Consider the following 25,750-nt stretch of genomic DNA (forward strand, 5'->3'; position numbering starts at 1 on the left):
ACTGCAACTGCTGATTATGAAGAAAAGCAAGCAGAAAATAACTAAAAACTTGGGGAAGTGAAGTGCCAAGAATGGTATTAGAAGACCACCACTCAAGAGCTGAATTTGTGCATTGATTGGGGTGATGACCCCCACGCACCCGGCACTGTAATTGCTCACTCTTTTATCGAACAAATTAATAAATTGGCTATATTGCTTGGTGCATTGGCAAGTCTAGCTTTTCACTTATTGCATGTGTGGCCTACTGAGACTTCATCCTTTATTTTTAAACAGTTCACTTTAGGAACAGGACTCAACTGAGTGTTGAGTGATGGAAAGTGGTACCTGCAAGCTTAGCCTATGAAATGAAGGTTTCAGAGCCAACAAAAGCTAAGCTTTTGCAGGAAGGGCAATCACTCAACCTGAAAGATTATGATCTTGCTAACTAAACCTTTCTGGTCCAGTGAAAGTGATACAGCATGCTGGGCAACACAGGCCTGAGCTCTTGATGAGATCCTTTGTTAACAGGATTCCCAACCTCAGATGCTTCCTAAACTGATTGCTGACAGCCAACACATTCAGGAGGTCAATGTTCTGTGCTGCAGCTGACAGAGCTCCCCTATGCAGGTACCTGCATGCAAGCTTGGATGTGCAAACCCGCTGCAGTCAGGTGTTAGTAATGTGATAGCATCGAATGTTAAACTGACTTTAGAGGACAAAATATTTATCTGCTCAATCTCTTCTCTGCCAGATGTGCTTCTGAGATGTTCATGCCCAATTAATTTGCTGTATTGTGATGGGTTGGGTCTGCATGTGTCAGTGTAGTTATAGGTATTGTAATGGTCTAGGAGCAGGGTAAAGCTGGGAAATACAATGAGAACCAGCTATTCTTTAGCCCTTTGTGAAGCTGCAGCCTCAAGCACTGCATTTTCCTTCCACCTCACCCAATATAACAGCTAAGCCAGAGGCAGTTCTAATTGAGGGTCTCTGCAGATACACACTGCTGGGAGGACAGCACCAGCACAAAGCTTCATTGTACCCACTCAACTCAGATTATAAGGCACTGGGTCATGACCAGCCATGAAATAGACCCTCAGGAGGATTTACAGTAAGCAAAATCTTCTTTGGTTCTGAAAAGTTCAGAGCATCCTCAGTGTAGAATCAGTAACTAACTATTAGCTCCTACTGGAAGAACACAGGAGTGAGCCCTAGCTGGGTGCTGGTGGAGCTGAACATCACCTTTCTGCCTTCAGAAAATTTATGATCCATATTTAGAACTGTAAGATGGCTGGAGCCTGTCTGAGCAGCCATCTGAAATGATCATTTGCCTTTGAACAAATTCCTGGACAACTACCCTCCCTCTCCACTCACCCAGGCTAAAAAGGGGATGTTTACATTCAACCCTTCCAGCCAGACCCCACATCTACCCTTGGGAAAGTACAGGGTCAGGCTCTACCTTTGCTAAGCAGGAAAACAAGCAACAAGGTTTCCAACAGGATATTGCATCTATGAAATTCATGTAACTAAATCCAGGACAAGACCTTGAAAACTGTTATAAATGCAATGGCAAATATCGGATAAATAAAAGACAATTTATTAATAACAAAATATCAAGCACAAGAAAGATGAGAAAACCACAAAAATAGGAAATGGTCAGCGCCGCGCTGGGTGGATAGGGGTCCGCACCGGGGCACAAGACTCCCAAATCCACGCCGATGCAGCTTTCAGTCCAGCATTTTATAGGGTTTTTCTGCCCTTAGGCAGTCCAGGTGTCCAGGATGGGCTGAATAGTCCGAATTTCTTCTCGATGGCCTTCCCGGATCTCGTCAGGTCTCATTGTCTCATTCCGGGAAAAACTCTTTCTTATGTCAATTTCATGGGTTAGTCTTATGCTGATTTCATTTTGCTTGTTTCGCCGGAGAGTTGATGAGATTGCCAGCGGGTTGATGAGATTGGCATCGTTGTCACGAAGGAATTTCTTCCTTGCATTGGCAAGGAAGTGATTCTTATCGAGGTTGGCCAGTGTCTTTGTCTAGCTTGATGATGTTCATCCTGTCTTTGCAACTGAGACTGGCAGGCTGGGGGGGAAACGATTAGCCCTATACTGGATTTCACAATTTTATTAACATTATTCCTTATTACACATCAGGTTATTATTTTATACCCGAATTTTTACCCAAAATTTATCACAGTCCCCCGCCTAATAATTCATCAAATTAAAAATTAGTTCCTTTTATTGACCTTAATTCCAGTTAAGATTGTACTCTTCCCATCCCTCCTGAGAGGATTCGTCCTCCTGTTGGAGCTTCCGCTCCTCTTCAAATCTCCTTAGGGCCTCAGCAGCCCTCCCTTTACCCTTCTCTTCCTCGAGCTTCATTATTTTGGACACGGTTCCCCCTTTGGCTGCCTCTGGATCCATAGGAAGGGCGGCTATTTGCATCCCTTGGACGACTGAATGTATCAGTCGAATGAAACAGGGGATTAGACACGGGAGGAAAATGATGCCTGCGATGGAGCATGTTATGAAAAACACTACCTTCTTCACTGAGCGACCTTAATCTTTCTTGCTCAATCCTCCTCTTTCTGGCCTCGGCTTCCTGTCTCCTGAGTTCCAGCATTACCTGTTTCATTTTACTTTCAGGATCCATCCCCTCCTCGTTCTTTGAGAAACAAAAGGCCTGGTCAAATTGCAAGCACACACGGTTATCACCCAGAGGCAATAAATCAAAGATGATGGGTTCTGAATCCAAGGAACCTATTTCCTCATGTTTGAGGTTCTTCCCTTCCCAATACAATTTTCCACCCATATTACATATTTTTAGTTTCGTTTTGTCGTAACACAGGGGATTCACCTTGTAGTGGGCAAGGAAAGTAGATTGCCTTTTTCCTCCCACCCATACAGTTTTATTACATTGTTGACACGCTTGCACCGAGTAAGGAATCTCAGTTTCGCGCCTTTGTCTGACGAGTGAGCGAGCAGAATCCCTGAACAGTCTACCCTTAGGACTTGCCCCCGAGCGTTGGCACCGGACTCTTTCTTCTGATCCACAAAGGTGAAATCGAGTGCCATTGGCCCAACAATCGCCCAACTGCCTTTCCGGGGGACAATCCATTATCTGCCCGGTTTCTGGAGCTGTTAAGCACCATTCGCACTTAGTGGGAGGACTCCCCCCCAGGAGCGCCCCTGATAGGGCCCCCTTGACCCAGCACACGGCTAGGCTCAGGACCATCAGGAAACCCCACCGGAAAACCCCTCTGCCTTGCCCTTCGCCCGTACGTGTACATACGGCGGGGTAAACCATCTTCTTGGCAGCAAGGGTGTGCTTCAGGGGCCCGTGTGGTCCTAATGGCAAACCTCCTCTTGTAGGTTGCCCACCGGGATAATTTGATCGTATCCCCTTGGCAGGGTACTTTGATGGTCCTTTGGCACTCAACGGCTAAAGGTACTGCTTTAGCGTCCAATTTCCCTTTAATCCCCTTTTTGAAAATATGGAACCACTCAGGAGAGCAAAGTTCCAAAAGTCCGGCCCTGGTGGCAAGTACTAAGAGACAGTCTGTGTTATCCTGCTCCTCAGTCAGACAGTTAGTACACAAACCCTTCGGTCGATTCCCTCCCCGACAGTGGGTGACCCAAACCTGGTTACAGTATGCACATTTAAAATGAATAAAGGGAAAACATTCACAACCTGGGGTAATGCAACTTATCTGATTGTTCATCTAGTTTGTCGTCTGAGTTTGATTTTGAGTTCTCCAGGAGGGGTGGTAACCTTCCAGTCCGAGGTTTTTGGGTCCTCGATCTTCTTCACCCTTGATGAATGAGTCCAGCCCTTCTCAGCGGTTCGAACTGCAGTGTCGGTCGTGAGCAGCACTAGGAACGGTCCTTCCCACTGTGGAGCGAGAGGGGTTTCTTTCCAAGTTCTGATTAACACTTTGTCTCCCGGCTGAATCTGGTGGATTGGAAACCCAAGAGGAGCGCTTTGGGGAATGAGTCCGCGCCTTCAAAGCTCCTGTAAATTTTTGTTTATAGTGATGAAATAAGGTTGCAATTGCACATCCTCGACCCGGGGATGTCCCACTGGCATTCCGTGTTTGTATGGCATCCCATACAACATTTCAAAGGGGGACAGCCCCGTATCAGAGTGAGGCATAGTTCTTACATTCAGCAAAGCAAGGGGAAGGCATTTCACCCAGCACATTTTTGTTTCCAACATGAGTTTTGCCAATTGCGATTTTAAAGTTTGATTTATTCTTTCTACTTGCCCTGAACTCTGGGGGTGCCAGGGGGTGTGATATTGCCATCTGATTCCCAAGGCCTCGGTTAATTGTTTTATGATTTTTGAGGTGAAATGAGTCCCTTGGTCTGAATCTATGCAATCCACGATTCCGTACCTGGGGACTATTTCTTCTAACAATACTTTAGAAACCGTTTGAGCTGTGGCTTTCACCCTTGGGTATGCCTCTACCCAGTGTGTCAATTTGTCCACAATAACCAATAAATACCTATACCTTCCGACCTTTGGTAAATCAGTGAAATCCACCTGGATCCTTTCAAACGGCCGATATGAAAGAGGACGACCTCCCCAAGCCGTTTGTCTGGATCTGGACCGGTTCACTTTCTGGCAAGTCACGCACCCTTGTACCTCCTGTTTTGCCAATTCAAAGATACCCTTGCACCCAAAGAACTTCAGAAACTGGTCAGCCAGTGCCCGTGTTCCCCAATGGGTCTGCTCATGCAGACGTCTCAGGATCCCTCTGGCTGCACTTTTTGGGACCAGTTCCCTTCCGTCAGGCAACTTCCATTTTCCCATTTCCAAAGCTCCTCCCATCTCCTTGAATCCTTCAATGTCCTTTTCAGAGGGACATATTTGGATTTCGGAGTTCTCCTCCCCGACTACCTCAGGAATGCTTACTGTGAGCAAAGCTGCCCTTTTCGCTTCCTGATCAGCCAGATTATTGCCGCGCGTTTGAAATTGCAATCCGGTCTGATGCCCTTTCACATGTACCACCGCAATCTCTCTTGGTTCTCTGATTGCCTCCAAGATTTGTCGACTCATCTCCCCGTGTACCAAGCCTTTCCCCTTTGTGTTTATTAAACCTCTTTCTTCCCAAATCTTTCCGAAAGTGTGAACCACCCCAAACGCATATCGGGAATCGGTGAATATGGTCCCCCTTTTTCCCTTTGGCCTTTTGAGAGCCCTCAGGAGAGCGTAAAGCTCACAAGCCTGGGCCGACCATTCGGGCCTCAGGGGGCTTGATTCCACCACCTTTCCCGTTCTGCCGTCCACCACTGCATACCCTGATTTCCTTTTCCCTTCCACTACTCTCGCCGACCCATCCACAAACCATTTTTCTCCCCCTTCCAATTCCTGATCCTCCAAATCTGGTCTTACTTTTGTGTGGAGTTCCACGATCTCAGCACAATCGTGCAGCAGTTCCTCGGAGGGGTCTCCAAACATGAACTGTGCCGGGTTCTGTGCTGAGGTGGTTTTTAACTCCAATCCCGGGGAGCTGATCAGAATGGCTTCATATTTCAGAAGCCTGGAGTCGGTCAACCACTTTTCTGCCTTTTGTTATAGAATGTTTCTCACATTGTGGGGGGTGTAAACTACCAGTGAGGCTCCAAAGGTGATTTTCGTCGCCTCTTCCACCAGGAGTGCTACTGCGACGATGGCCTGCAGGCACGTAGGCCATCCCCGACTCACGGGATCCAGGATTTTAGATAAAAATCCTATAGGTTTCCTTTTGCTGGCCCATTCCTGAGTCAGGACTCCCTGTGCAGTCTGTCCACTGACATCTACAAACAATTGGAACTCTTTGTTCACGTCTGGAAGGGTCAGTACTGGGGCTGTCATGAGAACCTCTTTCAATTTTTGGAAATCCAATTCATCCTGCTCAGTCCACTTCACCCTGTCGGTGTTCAATCTTTCATACAGAAATCTCACTTTCTCACTGAAACCTTCAATCCACTGTCTACAGTATCCCAGGAGCCCTAACACTTGGCGTATTTGTCTCTTAGTTTTTGGAGCGGGTAATGTAATGATTCCCGCGACCCTCTCAGGGTCTAATTTCTTTTTCCCTTGGGACAGCCAATGACCCAAATATTTCACTTCAGGCTCCGTGAACTGTAGTTTGGATTTTGAAACTTTCAATCCCTTACCTCCAATAAAATTTAGTAATTTCACTGTGCATTTCCTCACACTTCCCTCAGAAGGTCCAGCTATTAACAGGTCATCCACATATTGTAACAGTTTCGTCCCTGCCTCCGGGGTAAATTGAGTCAAGAGGTGTTCCAGGGCCTGCCCTAACAGGTTAGGAGATTCTACAAACCCTTGGGGAAGCACTGTCCATCTCAACTGCTGTTTTCTATTGGTATCGGGGTCCTCCCATTGGAAAGCAAAGTAATCCCTGCTTTTCTCATCCAAGGGACAAGTCCAGAATGCATCCTTCAGGTCAATCACACTATACCATACATCCTCAGGCGTGAGCCGGTTCAGTAAAGTATATGGATTGGCCACCACCGGAAACCTAGTCCTGGTTCGAGCATTTACTGCCCTCAAATCCTGAACTAGCCGATAGCTTCCATCTGCCTTTTTCACAGCCAGTATAGGGGTGTTATGGGGGGACATGCATGGTGTCGCCCTGAATTTCTTGCTAGTGAAATTTTGTGCCTTTGCAGCGGCTTTCTCACGCTGCTTCACATAAACAATATTATATTATTAGAACTTTATCTATGTGTTTACATATTTCTTCTCTAGGAGGAGGAATGAGATTGATGGTCAAGCCCACCAATGATGTTCATAAGGTGGTGACCCTTTTGGCCAATCTTTGGCCTTCTGTACAAAATGTATATAAGGATTCAGTCAGACATTAAAATATATTCATAGCTGCTTGACCTGCTGTGGCCTGCGTGTCTTTGTGTGTCTGACATAGCGACATCTGGTGACCTCGCGTGTGAACTGCACGTCGGGTGGACCCTTCCGTGTCCAGACTGCGCTTGTTTCCAGTGTGGAGACTGCATTTCCTGTGTGGTTGAGGTAACGAGTGGTAAGAGAGATGTCCTCAGAGGACGATGCCCTCGTGCTGGACCTTTGGTTTGAGGTCCTGCGGAAGAAGGGAATCTATGTACCCCAAGAGGACGTTTGCGGGTTGTTTTTTTATGCTAGAACCCATGGTTTCTTTTGGAATCCTGAGGTCGCTTTTTTGACAGCAGAATGGCAGTCCCTGGGAGACGAGCTGCTTCAGGTTTTTACTGAAGAGGGGGGCAGGGAGTCTGTGAGGTTGTGGATTACTTGGAAAAAGCTGGGAGGGGCGCTGGGCATTTTGCAACCTCCCGGTTCTGAGGCCTCAGAGGATGACTCCAGCCTGAATTTTTCTTCCGGGCTGGAGGCCAGGGGAAACGGTGAGGCTGTTTCTCCTGTTCCTGCTCCTCGCAGGCGGTGCTGGAGTGCGGAGGCTTTACTGGATACCTCCTGCGCCCCTGCGAAGTTAGCGGGAAAACCGATTCCCGCTCCACGCAGGCGCAGCAGTGAGGGCAGCTTGCCCTCTGTCAGTGTAGCTGCTGAGGTGGGCTTGGAGTCTCCGGTGCGGACTCCACCTGTACCCGCGCCTCGTAGGCGTTTGGGTGCGGGAGATTCCGGGGCTCGTGGACGCCCTGCGGAACCGACGCACCTGAGTTCTGAGCCGCGGAGGCGGCGGGGGGCTGATCCCTCCACTTCCTCCCCCCGTGCGTTCCCGGCGCTGGAGGCGCCGAAGGCGTGCTTGGACCGGGAAAACGGGATGGTGACTGCGGACTGTCCGCATTGTGGTATCTCTACGAGATACCCGGTGGAGGAGGACGGCGCGGCCCCGGAGGCGCGCGGCAGGGATCGGCAAAGCACGCGCAGCTCCAGGCAGCCTGGAGCGCAGCCGCGGTCCGCGCAGGGGGGCGCAGCCTCGGAGAGCGAGACGTCCACCCCGCAGCGGCGCCGGACCACCACCATTGGAGTCCGTGCAGCCGAAGGGACCTTGTTGGGGGCGGTTCCAATACCCCCTCCCGCGGCTGCGGCTCCGCCGGACAGGAATCCCGGGATGGGGCGGCGTTCGGGTTGTCTTCGGGCGGTTTCGCCGAAGAGCTTGTCGCCCTCCCCAAGCCCCCCCCGTTCTCGTGGGGATCGCAGCCGCTCCCCCGTGGTTTCTTCTCCCCCCGAATCGCCCGCGCCTGTGAAGGCAGTGCGGGACAGTGCCGCGGCAAAGCGGGACACGCTCCGCCCAGTGCTGCGCTCCCCCCCACCCGTGAGCCGGGGCAGCGCTTCGCGCGCCGCCGCCTCTGACCCTGAGGCTGCAACCAGCCCCGCGGTGTTCACTTTTAAAGGACGGGATGGCGCAGCCGATGATAGACGGGTGCTCTCCCGTGGCGCGGGGTCTCGAGACGCTGAGTCCCCTTCAGGTGGTCATTGGACCCTGCCCCCATGCCGGGTGACGGTCCGGCCGCGAGACCGCGCACGGTTTTGGGAGGATGTCCGCGCCAAGGCTGAAGCTCTGAGCGGCCGTGGTTCGGCACGGCGCCCCCTGCAGGGCAAGGATGAATCCTCTAGCTCTGCAAAGGCTGCGAGACGGGCTCTCGCCCCTGTCCATGTGGAACACGCGGGACATGATTCAGAGGACGATGATGGTTCGCCAGCCAGGCTGCAAGCTTTCCCTGTGGTGAAAGATGCCGGCCGAAAGAAACATGCCCATTTGTCGTGGCAGGCACTGGTTGATCTTCGCGATAGGATTGGTAAACACGGTCTGGGGTCTCCGGAGATGATGCACACACTACGACTGATAGACACAGACGTGTTACCTCCCTATGACATTCGGTGTTTGGCCAAGGTTCTTTTTCAGCCGGTCGAATATGACATGTTTGAGTCTAAATGGACTCAATTGGCTGAAACTGCTGCAGCACAGAATCGGATGGCTCGTCAGGATGACCCTAGGTATGGGGTCGGGCCAGACGTGTTGACGGGTGTAGGTGAATTTGCTGATGTGAATAAGCAGATTACCTATGAGCCCTTGGTGCTGGAGCAGAGTCAAAGACTTGGCATGGCAGCATTGGTACAGACAATGGAGGTGGCTGCACCGAAACAGACATTCACCACGATTTTTCAGGGACCAGATGAACCTTTCTTGAGGTTTGCAGATAGGCTGACGGCTTCAGTTGAGCGACAGGTGGATGATTTCACTGCCAGAGGTGTGTTGCTCACCACTGTGGCAAGGAGCAATTGCAATGCAGAATGCCGGAAGATCATTGAGGCCTTGCCAGGCAAGCCTTCATTTATGCAGATGGTTGAGGCCTGTTCGAAGACGGGCACCACTGGTGGTAAGGTGGTTGCCTGGGCTACCACCCAGCAGCCAATTTGGAAGGGGCAGCGGGGTGGGAAGCAGAAATGGGCAAATGCTCAAAGTGGCAAGAAGAAAGGAAAGAAAGGGAAAAAGGGGACCACTGTTTCATTTTATTGTGGACGACCAAATCACGTGGCCGATGCTTGTAAGGCAACGGTTCATGTGAATGGTCAGTCTCTGTCAAGCTCGGGAAACGGGCGGCGGAGCGCGAAGGGGAAGCGCGCTCAGACACAAGTGTCTTCCCAATCCCCAGAGCCGATGGAGATCTGCTGGGCAAGCTCACAGCCAGCACCTGCGGTTCAGCAGGCGTAGATGTCTGCACTGCTGAAACGGTTGTCCTGAGGGACACCACAGTGCATAAAATCCCCCTGGACGCCTTTGGTCCTCTGGGTGATGGTTTGAGTGCCCTTCTTATGGGCAGATCTAGTACCACCATTCAGGGTATCATTGTGCGTCTGGGTCTCGTGGATGCAGATTACACGGGAAGGATTTATGCCATGGTCTCCACGTCCACTCCTCCCCTCACTATCCCTGAGAAAACAAGAATTGCTCAACTTGTGCCTTTTAAGTCCTCTGTTCCCAGGGCAGAGAGTCAGGTGAGAGAAGATGGCGGATTCGGATCCACTGGACCACCTCAGGTCTTCTGGACGGACGTCCTGTCCAAGAAGAGACGTCCTGAGAAGACATGCACCCTGTCCCTTCCTGGTGCAACGCCATCAGAAATTCATCTCCGCGGAACCCTTGACACGGGCGCAGACATCACGATTGTGTCCATTGCTGCATGGCCCCCGGATTGGCCTTTGGACCCAGTGCGGACGCCTGTTGCAGGACTGGAAGGGACGAAGCATTGCTACGTGAGCCAGAAGCCGGTGACAATCACGAATCCAGAGGGTCAGGCAGCTGTTGTCCGGCCCCATGTCACCGACACCCCTGCCAATTTATGGGGGAGGGATGCTCTGGCCGCGTGGGGGGTGCGCATGGGGACGGATTTTTAATTGGGGCCACTGTGTCGAAGGGCGCAGTGTGTCCGACGCCTCCTATACGGTGGCTGACGGACAAACCCATTTGGGATCCTCAGTGGCCCCTTCCCCAAGATAAATTGGTCGCCCTTCGTGAATTGGTGCAGGACCAGTTGGACCAGGGTCACTTGGAGCCTTCTACCAGTCCCTGGAACACCCCTGTGTTCTGCATCAAAAAGAAGTCTGGGAAATGGAGGCTGTTGCAAGACCTCCCAAAGGTGAATGCAGTGATGGAAAGCATGGGGACGCTGCAGGCTGGTATGCCATCGCCCACCATGCTTCCAGCAGAATGGCCGGTCCTTGTTGTGGATCTGAAGGATTGTTTTTTTACAATTCCTTTGCATCCTGATGACAAACCGAAATTTGCCTTTTCAGTGCCAGCAATTAATAATGCTGAGCCTGCAAAACGATATCAATGGAGAGTTTTGCCGCAAGGCATGCGAAATTCCCCAAGCCTGTGCCAATGGTATGTGGCCCGAGCCTTGTCTGGAGTTCGCAGGCAGTTTCCTAATGCAAAAATCTTTCATTACATGGATGATATCCTGGTGGCTGCATCCAGCCAGGATGAGTTGCAGAGGATTCAACCTCAGCTGATCCATGCTTTGCATTCTAATGGGCTGCAGGTGGCTCCAAAAAAGGTTCAGAAGCAACCTCCCTGGAAGTATCTGGGTGTCAAGATACTGGAGCGTATGATCCAGCATCAAGAGGTGCAATTTGAAAATTCAGTGCGCACATTGAATGATGCCCAGAAATTGGTGGGTGTCATCACCTGGTTGCGTCCGTATTTAGGACTGACCACAGGACAGTTGTCTCCTCTGTTTGATCTGTTGAAGGGGGACACTGATCTGAAATCACCTCGGACACTGACCCCAGAGGCACGTCAGGTGCTGGAGGAGGTTCAGCGAGCTGTTTCGGCTCGACAGGTTCATCGCATTGATCCCTCCATTGATGTCACTGTGTTCATCACCACTCCAGATCTACATCCCACAGCCATAATTGGCCAATGGAGTGACAAGTGGTCTGACCCCTTGCATGTCCTGGAATGGGTTTTCTTGCCCCATCAGCCGCAGAAGACGGCAACGGCATTGTTCGAGCTTATTGCTCGTTTGATAACCAAATGCCGACAACGGTGTTTTCAATTGATGGGTGTGGATCCTGCACAGATTGTGCTCCCGGTACCACGGGAAGATTTCGACTGGAGCTTTGCAAACAGTGTGTCACTGCAAAGTGCTCTGGAGAATTTCACAGGGCAGATCACTTATCATCTGCCCAGCCACAAGCTACTGCAGGTGGCCAAATCCACACAAATTTCATTGAGGCCCAAACATAGCCAGGAACCAGTGCAAGGACCCACCGTCTTCACTGACGGATCGGGAAAAACAGGGAAGGCCATTGTCACTTGGAAGGATGGATCTGAGTGGAAGGTCCTGGAAGGCCATGAGGACGGGTCAGCCCAGTTGGTTGAGTTAAGGGCTGCCGTCATGGCTTTTCAGAAATTTTCCCAGCAACCCTTCAATTTGGTCACGGATTCCGCTTATGTGGCCGACATTGCTCAGCGGTTGGGTCATTCGGTATTGAGAGAGGTCAGTAATCCTGCCTTGTTTCATTTACTGGAGACCCTGTGGTGTGCACTTCAGGACAGGGTTCATCCCTACTATGTTCTGCACGTTCGAAGCCACACGAATTTGCCTGGATTCGTAGCGGAAGGTAACGCGAGGGCTGACAAGTTGGCTAACCCAGCGTGGGTAGCACCTCAGCCTGATACACTCGCGCAGGCCAAGGCATCACATGGGTTCTTCCACCAGAACGCGCATACGCTGCAGAAGCAGTTTCAGTTGACACCAACTGAGGCCCGTGACATCGTCGAGTCCTGTGATGACTGTCACGCGGTCGCTGCACCTTTGCCGGCAGGGGTAAACCCCAGGGGCCTTAAGGCCTTGGAACTTTGGCAGACAGATGTTACCCAGGTTGCCGAGTTCGGCCGGCTCAAGTATGTGCATGTCACGGTGGACACATTCTCATCTGCTATGTGGGCTTCAGCTCATGCAGGAGAAAAGGCCCGTGATGTCATTGCCCACTGGAGGCAGGCCTTTGCTGTTTTAGGCATACCTTCTGCTGTCAAAACCGACAATGGTCCTGCTTACACCTCACAGAGGGTGCGGCAGTTCCTGCAGTTGTGGGGTGTTTCACATAAGTTGGGTATCCCTCATTCCCCCACCGGCCAGGCAATTGTAGAACGCGCTCATGGTACACTCAAGCGTGTTCTCCAGAAGCAAAAGCGGGGAATGCAGGGTGAAACCCCACACAGTCGGTTGCAAAAGGCTTTGTATACAATTAATCACCTTACGGTGCCGCAGAACTCAAGTAACCCTGTTTTCCTGAATCACCACCTTTCATTGCAGGCTTCGGACGAGACGCATCAGCCCCGAGCGAAGGTCTGGGTGCGAAATCTAGTCACCAAGCAATGGGAAGGTCCCTATGACCTTATCGCTTCGGGGCGAGGGTATGCTTGTGTCTCCACAGATACTGGAGCTCGCTGGGTACCTGCAAAGTGTGTTCGTCCTGACCTGAGACCGCAGAGACAGAATTTGGCCAACAGACAGCCAGGAGACCGTGACCAACATGAAGGTCAACAAGCGGAGGAACCACTGAGTGACGACTCTGATGTCGAGGTCGCAAGTGATCACTCTGATGGCCCTTCCACAACCAGAAATTGAACATTGTTCATTTTCTTTTTTTTTGTTTTTTCTTTTTTAATGGTAAAAGGGTGAGATGTCGCCCTGAATTTCTTGCTAGTGAAATTTTGTGCCTTTGCAGCGGCTTTCTCACGCTGCTTCACATAAACAATATTATATTATTAGAACTTTATCTATGTGTTTACATATTTCTTCTCTAGGAGGAGGAATGAGATTGATGGTCAAGCCCACCAATGATGTTCATAAGGTGGTGACCCTTTTGGCCAATCTTTGGCCTTCTGTACAAAATGTATATAAGGATGGAGTCAGACATTAAAATTTAGTCATAGCTGCTTGACCTGCTGTGGCCTGCGTGTCTTTGTGTGTCCGACATAGCGACAGCATGGTTCTATTGTTCCTCCTTTCAAAAGGTCATCGATTACCCGCTTCAATCCCTTTCTTCCTTCCAGAGGAATGGGATATTGTTTGACCCGTATAGGGTCCTCGGGATTCTCGATTATGATGTGAATGGGGTCTATTTCTAGCTTCCCAACCTCCCCTTTTGAGTGCCATACCTCTGGATTGATGTCTGCCTCATCCTTCTCGGTGAGCTTAAACATTCTTACCACGAGATCGGAGCTTCTTACAACTATGCTAATTTCAAGGGCGATAATCATATCTCTCCCTAGCAAGTTGTAATCAGCTTCCTCCACCAACAACAAATTTCCCAAGCAAACTTTATTCTCTGATTCAATTTCTACGCTTTTTATCACTGGCACTTTAAAAGGATCCCCCTTTGCCCCCACCACCACAACTTTCTCTTCACTGACCGTGCATCCCTCTGGTAAATGCTGCAAGGTGCTCCTTTCTGCCCTGGTATCCACCAGAAAAATGATCTCTTGACGCTGGGGACCTACTTTCAATTTTACCAGGGGCTCGTTAGATGTCCTGGTCCCCAAAGTGAAGAGCCCCTGACACCCCTAATCCTCCTGGAACAGCTTTTCATCTCTTATCCTTTTCTTGCAATCGCTCCGTAGGTGTCCTGCCTTTTTACAATAGTAACACTCAGGCAATTCCCTTCTGGTGCCTGGGGTTGCCTTGCGGGGGCCTGAAGGCTTTCGGGGTAAGGTCTTATACTTACCCGAAGCCTGTTCCTGTCTCTGAACCTCCTTCACTGCCGCTACCAAAACCTTGGCTTGCACCTTCTGCTTCTCGTCCTCCCTTTTCATGTAAACTTTCTGCGCTTCCCTCAGCAACTCTTGCAAGCTTTTGTCTTGCCAGCCATCTATCTTCTCAAGCTTTCTTCGAATGTCCTCCCAGGATTTCGCTACAAACTGTGTTTTGAGCAACACCTCCCCCACGGGGGAATTGGGGTCCGTCCCAGAATATATCTGTAGACTTCGCCTTAGTCGCTCAATCCATTCAGTGGGGGACTCATCTTTCCCCTGACATTCATTGAAAGCTTTGCTAATGTTCTGACCCCTTGGGACGGCTTCCTGAATGCTCTGGATTATGATATTTCTCAGGTCTACCATGCTCCTCCTCCCGTCCTCTGTTTGTGCATTCCAGCTCGGGCTGGAGCTGGGCCACTTCTGGTCCCCTGGTGTCCCTTGTGGGTTTCTTCTGTCCCAATCTCTGATACCCACCTGTTTTATCATTTCCCTTTCCTCGTTGTTGAATAAAGACCTTAGGATTGCCATCAGGTCTTCATATGTATAAATACTGCTTCCCAGGAACTCATCCAACCTATCTGCCACCCCAAAAGGATCGTCTAACAATCGTCCCATTTCCTTCTTAAATGCCCTTACATCTCCCGTGTTGAGGGGTACGTTAACAAACCCAATTACCCCAGGGGCCGTGGGTACCTCCCTCAGTGGAAGTAGGTTGTGTCCCTCATTCTCACTCTCTCCCCATTCATCACCCACCATCCTTGCTTTCAGTCGGGTTCTGCTAGCAGGGGGAGAACTGGTAGCAGTGGGTTGTCTCCCCCTCCCAGATTGCGGGGGCGGGATTGCCGCCTGTGCGGCAAAAGGGAGTCTCTCCTCCGCTCGGACCAACCCTGGTGGCGGCGGCAAAAGTGAATGAGAGTGCTCCCAAGCTTGTGCAGGAAGGACCTCAGAAGGGGCTCCCGCGGCTATAGCGTCTATCGGCGGGGGCGCCGCCGACGGACCCAAACCGGACGGAAGAGGCAAGAGTGGGGAGGGCAGCAAGGAAGCTGCCAGTGGGGACAATGGAGGAGAGACATGGCTCCCCACCTGGGATGCCGGTGCCCCCAAGAGTTGGCTCGGAGGATCCAAAGGAGCCGTGGGCACCACTTGCTCCGGAGAGGGTGGGGAATTTAACCCATTGTAGGGAGGTGGTAGGTGGTCCAGGGGTTCCCAGGGCTCGGTCCCAGTTCCGGGCCGCCCTTTCTGTTTCATCGGAAACAGGCCCGCTCGGGTGTTTACCAGAGCTGGGCGTATTCCTTCTCCTCCGGGTCCGAGGGGCTCTTATTTTCCACATAGCGATTTAACTCACTACATACCCAACTTTCAAATGTTCCCATTACTGGCCACGTAAGGTGGTTCCTCAATTCTTCACCACCCCACACATCCATGCAATAATAAATAATTTTTTCCTTGGATTTCTCTTTTCTTTGTGGACAATCTCCCCAATGTTCCAACATCCACCCCAAGGGACTATTTCGAGGGATTTTCATGGTTCCCTTTCCCTTACCAGAGGGGCACTTTTCTGAGGTCTTTTTCTGGGGCTTACTCTTTCTCTGTTCCATGTTTTTGCAAGTTCTCCTTACCAAATCATCAAATTTCCCTGCGAGTCGACTTTTTCTGCCTGTGCGTTGTGTTTTTTCCTTCTTCAGGGGATGGGGCTTTTTCGATCACTCACCCCTCCAGCGAGCTGTGCCGGGGGTTCCTGATCGGTTCTCAATCCTTTCGGATTCCTTTTTGGACCCTTACCTTGGTCCGCTGGCAAAAAGGGTTTACCAATTCCCGAGCTCAACAGGACGTACCCTTCCCCTTTTTGCCCACTCTGTGATCGGTCCCCGAGACTTCCTTCGTCCCGGTTTTGACAAGCAATGTAAGAGAGTTTCACACGAAATCGCTTCCTTCGCGGCCGACCGTTCCCCTCGCGGGAAGACGGAAATGCGACCTTGAAGTCCACACTCGCTTCGTGATCAGATCACGTCTCACACACTCGCCCGATCACCCGCTCAACCAGCAGTACTTACAGCTCTTTTTCCTGCGTGGATGTCTTCGTGCACGTAGACGTTTTACGAGCAATTGCAAGCAGCAGCTTTTCCGAAGGCCCTTTGCCTTCCCAAGCTCTCTTTTGCCCCCGGATCCGTTCTCTCCCCTGTCCTAATTTTGTGGCTTTCTCGTTCCTAAATTTGGTTCGGAGGTTCGGGTGGAGCCGCGGGGTTTCCTCACTCACCAGGCCGCCGAACTCGGCAGGGGTACCCTCCTTGGTCGCAGGTCCCCGCAGCTTCCTCCGAATCCGAGTCACGGCACCAAATCTGTTATAAATGCAATGGCAAATATCGGATAAATAAAAGACAATTTATTAATAACAAAATATCAAGCACAAGAAAGATGAGAAAACCACAAAAATAGGAAATGGTCAGCGCCGCGCTGGGTGGATAGGGGTCCGCACCGGGGCACAAGACTCCCAAATCCATGCCGATGCAGCTTTCAGTCCAGCATTTTATAGGGTTTTTCTGCCCTTAGGCAGTCCAGGTGTCCAGGATGGGCTGAATAGTCCGAATTTCTTCTCGATGGCCTTCCCGGATCTCGTCAGGTCTCATTGTCTCATTCCGGGAAAAACTCTTTCTTATGTCAATTTCATGTGTTAGTCTTATGCTGATTTCATTTTGCTTGTTTCGCCGGAGAGTTGATGAGATTGCCAGCGGGTTGATGAGATTGGCATCGTTGTCACAAAGGAATTTCTTCCTTGCATTGACAAGGAAGTGATTCTTATCGAGGTTGGCCAGTGTCTTTGTCTAGCTTGATGATGTTCATCCTGTCTTTGCAACTGAGACTGGCAGGCTGGGGGGGAAACGATTAGCCCTATACTGGATTTCACAATTTTATTAACCTTATTCCTTATTACACATCAGGTTATTATTTTATACCCGAATTTTTACCCAAAATTTATCACAAAAACTTTAACCCAAATCTCTTAAAAACAGTTTAAAAGTTAAGCTGTAGGTTCGCAGTACTTCCCATCCTCATGCAGTTTATAGCCAGCAGCACAGGAACACACAACCTTCTGTGAGGGCTGATGACTGCAAAAGTGCTTGCAGCCTCCATTTTTAATAGCACAAGTGAAGTCTGAAAGAAATTAAAATGAAATTGTGAGAGCCCTTTTGAAACGCAGCTGGTCAGAGATTTGTTGAGACTTGTGGGTTTGGGCTCAGTGACCCCCTGTGGTTGATCCAGACTATGGAAAACATGATGGGAAAGAAGGGCAATCCTATCCCTGCTTATAATGAAGGAGCAGTGAGCACTTCTTTGAGCAGGCAGGTTGAGGAGCTTATAGAGCCCCACAGAGCCCTGTCACAGCCTCCTGCCTCCAGCAGCTGCATGCTGGCTGAAATTTGGCAGCCTGACCCTAAAGGACTCCTGCAAATATTTGGTAACAAGCCACGTGATTTCCCCACTTTCATGCTTTTGGCAGTGGGGGAGAACACACTGTATCAGATTGGAGCAAACCCTGCACCCAAGCGGGGCTTTGTACTGGGATTATTGCTGAGCTCTAAACTTCAAGACAAGCCTTATGTTCTTCCTGATGTACCAATCAGTCGGCACAGCCTGGCTCAAAGACCCATTTCAGCAGGATGTGGGATGAAACAAGTCCCAGCCTGAGGCAGAGCGAGATTTCCCTGACTTGCACCTGTCTTTTCCCACCCCACCCCTCACTCCTCTGTGCTGGCAACACCTTGGAGGTGGGAAACTACAAATCTGCAGAGGCCCTTGCAATTCTCAGTGAGTTTTCAAATAACTTCACAGCAGATTAATTCCACTCCTACTTCCTCAAGGACACCTCCCCTCCTGTAGCCATTTTAATCCCATCATTTACTATTTTTGCAGAGCTCTTCTTCACGCCTCACTTCCAGCTCTATTTTTGCTCCTCACTTCCCCAAGAAATCTGCAATGAGACTATTTAAATTTGATGCAACTTTGAAATGCTCTTTTTAATGTACACTCCTCTCTTGCCAGAGCAGAAATACAACTGGAAAGAATCTTTTATTAGTGCAGTGAGTCTAGCACATTATGCGAGTTGCACAGCCCCTGATTATAAGAGCTGAATATCCCTCTTGCTTAAATTATCAGCTGTTTGGTTTTCATAAACTCCTCAACCCATCAGGAAAATATTTGCCTTTTATTTGCCTCCAGAATCAAAGTTACTGCTGATAATTATAATTATGAATTAAGCAGAGTGCCATTGAGAGGAAGTCAGGATAATCCTGCCCAGCACCTGCTGCTCAGCCTGGCATGAGAAAGGGGAGTGGGAGAATGGCAATTCCATGGGAGGTCTGTGGGAAACTCTGCTTTCAGCAGGTGAGCAGGTTGTCCCTGATTGAGCAGTCCCAGGAAGGCTTCTCGTAGGACATAAAGGAAGGGCTCTATGTCAACATTTGCCCTGGCAGCCACAGCTGGACACAAGACCTTGAGCCTGAGTCTCCATTGAGCCCTCCCTAAGAGCAGGTGCTCAGCAGAGGGGGATCTGAGGCTCCACTGAGGCTGGGTATATCTAGTGGTATATCCTCAAGCATGTCCCTCTGCCATCCCCAGTGCCAACAGGCTGAATTTACACCTTCCTACAGTGCCTTACGACAAAGCACACTATGTCTCCAACAGCCCCCAAAAGGGTGCCACTCTGACCCCACTTTGATCCCATGGGGTTTCCAGCAGAGCAGCATGGCCCTGGAGGAGCCCTGGTACATACCTATCTCACCGTTCTTGCCTTTGTACCCAGATGGGCACCGGCACACATAGGAATTGATTTCATCCTTGCAAACAGCTCCATTTTTGCATGGATTGGGGTTGCACTGGTCCCCATCTTGGAGAGAAGACAGGGGAGTTAACAAACACGAGGCTCCTCCATGCCTGGTGCCCACCACACACTGGAGCCTCACTGTGTGAGCCAAACAAGAGAGAGCACAGCCTCCTTCTTTGTCATGGAGAGGTCAGATCCAGATAGCCAAGTGTGCAACAGACAATGTCAGCACGGGGGCAACAGCAGCAGCAGGGCTTTACTGGAGTCCCAACTGTGTCCCCTGTGGGTTAATTCTGCTCCTTTCGGCAGAAACCCTCCTCAGTCTCCCTCATGCAACACCTCAGCAGGACCTCATGTCTTGGCCAAATTAGACAAGTTTAGAAGGTTTGCTACTTCAAGAGTGCTTTAAGTATCCTAATCTGGGTTGTTTTAACACTAACGCTGTTCTGTGAAAGATTGGGTCTGGGTGTGCAGACCTGTCTGTGTGTTAGGATTGAGAACCTTCATGTTGCTCCTTCTTTCTCAGTCCTGTACTACTATTGCCTGGTCTAGATTTTTTCTCATGTGCCAGGGCTTTTATTTTCACAGCTGCCTCCAGCTGAGAACCTGAGACTTTAATGAAAATACCCAGTATTGCAAAATTTGTTATCTAAAACTTTGGAAAAGTAAATCAGTGATGTTAAGTGACAGGGGATGCCCTTTGAAATGGTTGTACCAAGGCAAGGAGAAAGGGCAAGGCCTTGCTGTGTTTGTGTCCTGTAAAGTGGCAGTACAGTGTGGCAGTTAATGGGGTGTTCAGGAATGGGCTGAAATGCAGAATGCAAACAGGAACAGAATGGTTTGAGCTTGTCTGAGTCCTGGTGTGGAGGTTTGCAGGTAGGGTGAGGATTGCAGCTGTTGTTACTGCCTGGTGAGGGCAGCTGGGGCTCTGTTGCTGTGCAAGGGTGAGCTCCTGTGGGCTACATGCTGGGAATAGCAGCTTGCACTCTGAACAGCAAAACAGGCACCTCGGATGACAGAGGAATAGATGGCATTTCTTATTTTTGATGAGCTAATTTGTTACAGTGGCAGGGAGACAAATGCAGTGTTGAGTTTCATCAGTTGTTTTTTCAGAGGACAGCCCTACAATGCAAATGTAATGTTTTTATTTTATAGTCTAGACTGAGTAATCTGAATTATTTAAGGCTTTTTAGTGAGATGTTCTGGGCACTTTGCCAAGCTACAAAACAGTTCATTTATTGAAATGTCCTTAAAATTAGTTTCAGATAGTGTAGTGGGCATTGAAATCTTTTTAAGGGACCAAGGAGTTGTTGGAGATGGAGGCTGAAAAGGAAGAAGTAGATGTGGAAAGAAAACAGTGAAGTAAGGGTGTGAATTGCAAACAGTTGTTTGCTATGATCATGTTGAGTCTCCACTTTAATATGGGATTTCTAGGGATTCACGCTGTGCCTTCACAAGGCTGTGCCTTATCTGGAGATCTCTGCTTGAGAACTGAGCATTTGCTGTTTGCTGAAGGGATGTTAATTATTGCTGTGGTATTTTACTCTGTGACACAGCTGAAACTGAAGCCCAGAGCACGCCCTGGGCTCAATGAGATCCAGTAGTCTGCCTGAACTGGTTTTGTTCCGTGAGGTTTTTGAAATTTGTTCAGGAAAACCCTGCTTGAACAAATAAAATGCTAAGCCTTTTTTTTTTTTTTTTTTTTTTTTTTTTTGTGCTTGCCATTTCTACACCAACAGGATAGACCCAGGCTGGATGCTGCAGGATTTGGAGTGCAAGGCTCTGACTGGCTCTGTCAGTACAGTTTCTGGATGCTGAAATACATTTGTTACGGAAACATCAGGTCTTTATGCACTGAGAGAGGAATATCAAGCATTAGAACATGAAGAAAGCAGCTCTTACCAATGTATGTTTGCCAAAACTGCATCTGCAAAGGAAAAAAAGAAAAAGTTTCCTTTGTTTTCTAATTTCTGGGTGTTGTCTGACTGAAGTAGTACCTGGGTGGCTCCAAAGCTGAAGGAAAAGACTTGCAGGGAAACCACCACCTCCATAATCCCAGTGGTGACTGATAAAGCTTTCAAAGCAGTTCCCCAGCCCAAATGATGTGGCACAAATTAGAATTAACTATGCCAGATGCTGCCCATGGCCCTGTAAGTTTTTTCCTTGCTGTTCCCTCCTCTTGCCCCTCTGTGCCCCACTTGAAGGGTGGAGAGGTGTGGGCTGGAGGGAACAAGGTGCTGCCATTTTGCAACAGCATCTATACTGTTTTCTCTTCGTTTTCAAACACTTCTTGGGCTTCTTCATAGCTGCATTTTTCTTCTATGCATTCCCTCTCGAGGTTCCCAGGAATAACCTCTTCCAGCCTGTTGGAGTTGGCTCGCCTTTGCCTCTGCAGAACCGAGCTCACCTCTTTGTTCTCAATGAACACTGAAATTGGGACAGGAACAGAGGCTGGGCCAGAGCAGCTGGGATGGGCTGTCAGGGCTCTCTTCTCCCAGAAAACAAGCCCTTTCCAGGTGTGCACCCTCCATTGCCCTGTGGCCAGAGACATTTCAGGACTGTTATTGTGGACCTGAGCTTTCTTTATTGCCAAACTTAAGCACAATCGGAAGGATCAAATCTGCAGAGCCAAATGTCAAAATAGTCAATTAGCAAAAATGACTGATGGCAAGAGGGTGATTGGGAGTGCTGAAGTTTGATGCTTATAATACCCTAAAGCAGATGGTGTGAGAACCTCCCATCATAGATGCACAGACTGGAATAAGCTGTTTGAGAGGGGAAAATAATAGGCTTTTTCATGCTGCTGCTTGGTGAGATCTTGTTTGGACACAGAAATTGTCCTACTTTGTCTGCCTGTATTGGCTGTGTGTTGTGGTTTGAAAGCAAAATGAATGAGAGGCTCCAAGTCAGAGATATAATTTAATAAAAAAGAAAGGTAAAAAGGTAAAAGTAAAATAAAATAAATGCAATAACACAAAGGATCACTGACAGAGTCAGAATACAACCTGAGCAGGATGGTGGAAGCAGTCCAGGTGAGATGCTCTTCCTGAAGCAGTGATCCTGTAGAAAGGTCTGGTAGCTCTGCTCCTCTGGGAATCCAGTGGATAAGTGCCCCTGCATTGTCCCACATACCAGCTTATATCCAGGTGAGAATGCTTGGCTCCTCCCCCTGGGCAGAGCATCTCACAATAGCATGAGAAGTGTGAAATGGGTCCTTGATGGCCCATTAAACAGAGATAACCCCTGGAGGGAATTACCTGTGACTCATGGGCCATTAGCAGAAGACACCCCAAAAGTCACTAGCAGAAGACACCCCAAAGGCGTTAATGGGCCATTAGCAGAAGACACTCCAAAGGCCATTAGCAGAAGAGGCAGGGGCTTGGGAAAACACTAGCCCACCTGGTTTCAACAGTTCATGAAGATGGTGATAGAATAAATACTTTGTGTACATCCTACACTGCAACCCAGGACACTGTGAAAGGCCATTTGCCTCTGCAAGCAGCTATGGCCCTTGGAAGCAAGGGGCCATTTCCTCCTCTCCCTACTCCTCATCCTTGCCCATGGCCCTGGGTCCCAGCATCTCCTGCAGGGACGAGGGGTGACATGAGCCTTCCTCATCCCCTGGGCCACCTCCTGGCAGTGGGGTGGTTGTATCCACCTTAAGCAGTGGCCATGCTCCTGGTCAGGGCCACCAGCAAGAGCTGCTGGCACTACAGGGACCCCAGTGCAGGTGGGATGGCCACAGTGGCCACCAGCCTTGCCGTGGTGGCAGCCTGGTGAGGGGCAGTGCCATCATGGTGCTACCAAGGGTGTTGTCCTAGCAGAGCCATGGTCCCAGCAGCAGGGGCAGCAGCAGTGACTGTCCTGTGGCAGCCCCTGGCAGGGTTTGTTCCTGACCCACCTCTGCTGAGGGTTCTTCTTCACCTCCCTAAAACACATCATTCACCCAGGGGATGTCCCTGCTTTGCTTGCCCAGCCTCTCCTTTCTCTCCACAGTCCTGCAGCATGCTTAGCATGTCCCTTTTTGTCACCAGATGGCAAGGTAGAGAAACTCTCAGAGCCATGGTGGCCACCTGGGACATGGACCCTCATCTGGGGGCTCTGCAGGAAGGGCTTGGGCACCTGTCAGACTGACCCCACTGAGGGTTAGGGGCAGCATGATCTTGGCCAGGCAGGGAGAGAGGAGAATGAGGGACAAGCACCAGCCACTCATCCCTTCTCACAGCTAGGTCCTGTGTTGGAGTCCAGGGCATTCCTCTGGGTGCCCTGGGAAGTCACAGACCTCGGTAGAGAGGCCTGGGACCCAAAAAAGAGGGTCTGGGGTCTGTGCAGGGGGGTTTGCCTGGCACAGAGCCCAGGAAGACACAATCTTTGATTTTAGTCCATGAGAAAAACATCTAACACAGAGAAGAATTGCAAGTCACAAATGTGTGACAGAGAGTAGTGTAGTTATCACTGTGCAGAAGATTTTGTAGTTTTGGGTTTTTAGAATGTAGATGCAAAGGGACAAGATGGTGGTTTTAGGGCGGTGCCCTGGGTTCTTCTACTTCTCCCTTGGCATCCATCTTCTGCAGTGACGTGGGCACAAAGTAGTTTCAGTGGATTGGATCAAAGTAGACATGACCCTGTTAGTATAGGTGATAGACATTGGCACAGAATTGTAAACAGTGGGTACGTAGTTATCTGTATAAGAGGTAGCGACCTCCCATCACAGGGGGAGTCGCCTTGTGTCCGAGCTGTTGAGAACATCTTGGCCGGACACAGGGGAAGGGGAGTCCCCTCGTGTCCGAGCTGCTGTGAACACCATGGCCGGACACAGGAGGGGAGTCGCCTCGTGTCCAGGCAGCTGAGAACATCTTAGCCGGACACAGAGAATTGTAAGATAAGAACTAATAAACAACGCGAGAAACCAGAAAACCAAGACCTTGAGACTCCACTTCATTCTCGCGCGGAACACCGAGCACCGAGCTCAGCACAGAACACAGAGACACAGAGTCAGACAGCAGACCCTAAATCCTTCAGAGGTCAAGAGGGGAAATCACTCCGTTTGTGCCCACACAAACCACCAGCCAGCCTTGGAATCTCGGGTGAGGAAACAACCAGATTAAACCCTGAGAGTCCTGCTCCCAATTCAGAGCAGAGATCAGCCTTGCTGAGCCTGCAGAAGATGAGTTAGTGGAGCTCTAATGAGCCCTAGGTAGGTTGGTCTGGTTGATACCAGGCCATCCTCAGTGGAAGGAGCCCCTTCACTGACAGGTGTCTCTGCAAGAGACTGAAAATGCTCCTTCAGCTCCTCCCGGTGGGATGTGCCAGGCACCTGCCCCAATTAACCCATTTAATGGAGAGAACTCATTTTAATGAATTCAGCTTTACCTCCCTTCAGATCCCTCTAGGCTTTCTCCGTTGCTTACAGATCCCACATGCTGCTTTTACAAGCAAAACTTGATTTGGACTGAAGGCTGCAGGCCCTATGGGGTGACAGGAATGGCACTCACTGGGCCGGAAACCATCCTCACACTGAGAATACACTCACACACCATTTACCAACTTCTGAACCAGAGTCTGAGAGAGTGAGACAGGTCTCTGGGCCAGGTGCTGGCAGGGCACACCTGTCCTGTCCACTCTGTTTTATAGGGGTACACCTGGGTGGGTGGTAGCAAAAATATGAGGTTCTGCTCACTTTTCATTGCTGAGCAAACATTTTGGAAAGAGCCTTTTTTTTTAACCTGTTTCCAGCAATGTTTTAATGAAAGAAGAAAGGGCAGCCTTGCAGCAAACAGGAACTCACACTGGATGTGAACCAGCCTCTGCTGGAACTGTTGCTGCTACGGATAAATCAAGCAACAGCCTGCATTACTGTGTGTGATTGCCCACATCCATCAACTGCTCTATCTTGTCTCCAGCTTTGGCTGCATCCTACAGACTTTGTTAAAATCCCGCTGGGTTTGGCTTTAAATAATCCTTGCAGTGGCAAATCCAATGAGTGTTTTATAGAGGTGAGCATTTGTTTGTTCATCAGGACAAAGTGATGGCACACAAAGAGGTGTGACTGTCACTCCACCAGCAGCACTCTGTCCTTTTCCCCTTCTGTGTGAGCCTTCTAAAATGGCTGAATCGAGCTCTGAAATATTAAAGATGCAAAAAACCTAAGAAAAATTCCATTCTTAAAATTAATCCCTGTGACACATGCTGTGTAAAATCAGCATAAAAGCTATTATTTCATTCCCCCAGAAAAGAGCCAAAGCTTTAAAGAGGTGCTATAAAATGCAGCAATGCCTCTGAGCTGTTGTCTTGCACAAGACTGCACAAGCTGTTGCACTACCAAGTGACAAACTGTCCCTTTGCCAGTGTCTGTAACACCCTGTACCCAAAAGTGAAAGGTGTGCTCGGTTTTAAATGAACTCACCTGTATTTTCACCACCAAGACAAGCTCCTAGAAGACATATGGAGAGTATGAGGGAGATATTTGCCATCTACTCCCCACTGCCCACACCTCTCGCTGACAGCTGGTTTGGGCGGCGGAGCTCAGTAAATGTCGTCCCTGAATTTCTTGCTTTCAAGTGTTTGAGTCTTTGCAGCAGCTTCTCACGCTGCTTCATGTAAACAATATTATATTCTTAGAATTTATCTCTATGTTTTGCATTCCAATGGAGTCAGGAGGTTGTAACCTCCTTGGGCCAATCTTGGCCCTCTGTACAAAATGTATATAAGACTATTGGAGTC

At 49.6% G+C, this 25,750-nt stretch overlaps 1 protein-coding gene across 1 annotated transcript in view; it reads right to left on the reverse strand.

Annotated features, from left to right (window-relative positions):
- The window catches only part of LOC310922042 (coagulation factor IX-like), a gene marked incomplete at both ends in the record, with an annotated part of 41,487 nt that extends 15,987 nt beyond the window's left edge, over positions 1 to 25,500 (reverse strand). Inside the window, 5 exons of the mRNA XM_083882338.1 lie at positions 17,230 to 17,358; positions 18,977 to 19,090; positions 20,930 to 20,954; positions 21,291 to 21,454; positions 25,434 to 25,500. Coding sequence (XP_083738464.1) covers positions 17,230 to 17,358; positions 18,977 to 19,090; positions 20,930 to 20,954; positions 21,291 to 21,454; positions 25,434 to 25,500 — 499 coding nt within the window. The remainder of the gene's footprint in view (positions 1 to 17,229; positions 17,359 to 18,976; positions 19,091 to 20,929; positions 20,955 to 21,290; positions 21,455 to 25,433) is intronic.
- Between the last annotated feature and the right edge of the window lie 250 nt (positions 25,501 to 25,750).

The sequence above is a fragment of the Zosterops lateralis genome (genome assembly GCF_965231275.1).
Source record: "Zosterops lateralis genome assembly, chromosome: W".
NCBI classification, from domain to species: domain Eukaryota; kingdom Metazoa; phylum Chordata; class Aves; order Passeriformes; family Zosteropidae; genus Zosterops; species Zosterops lateralis.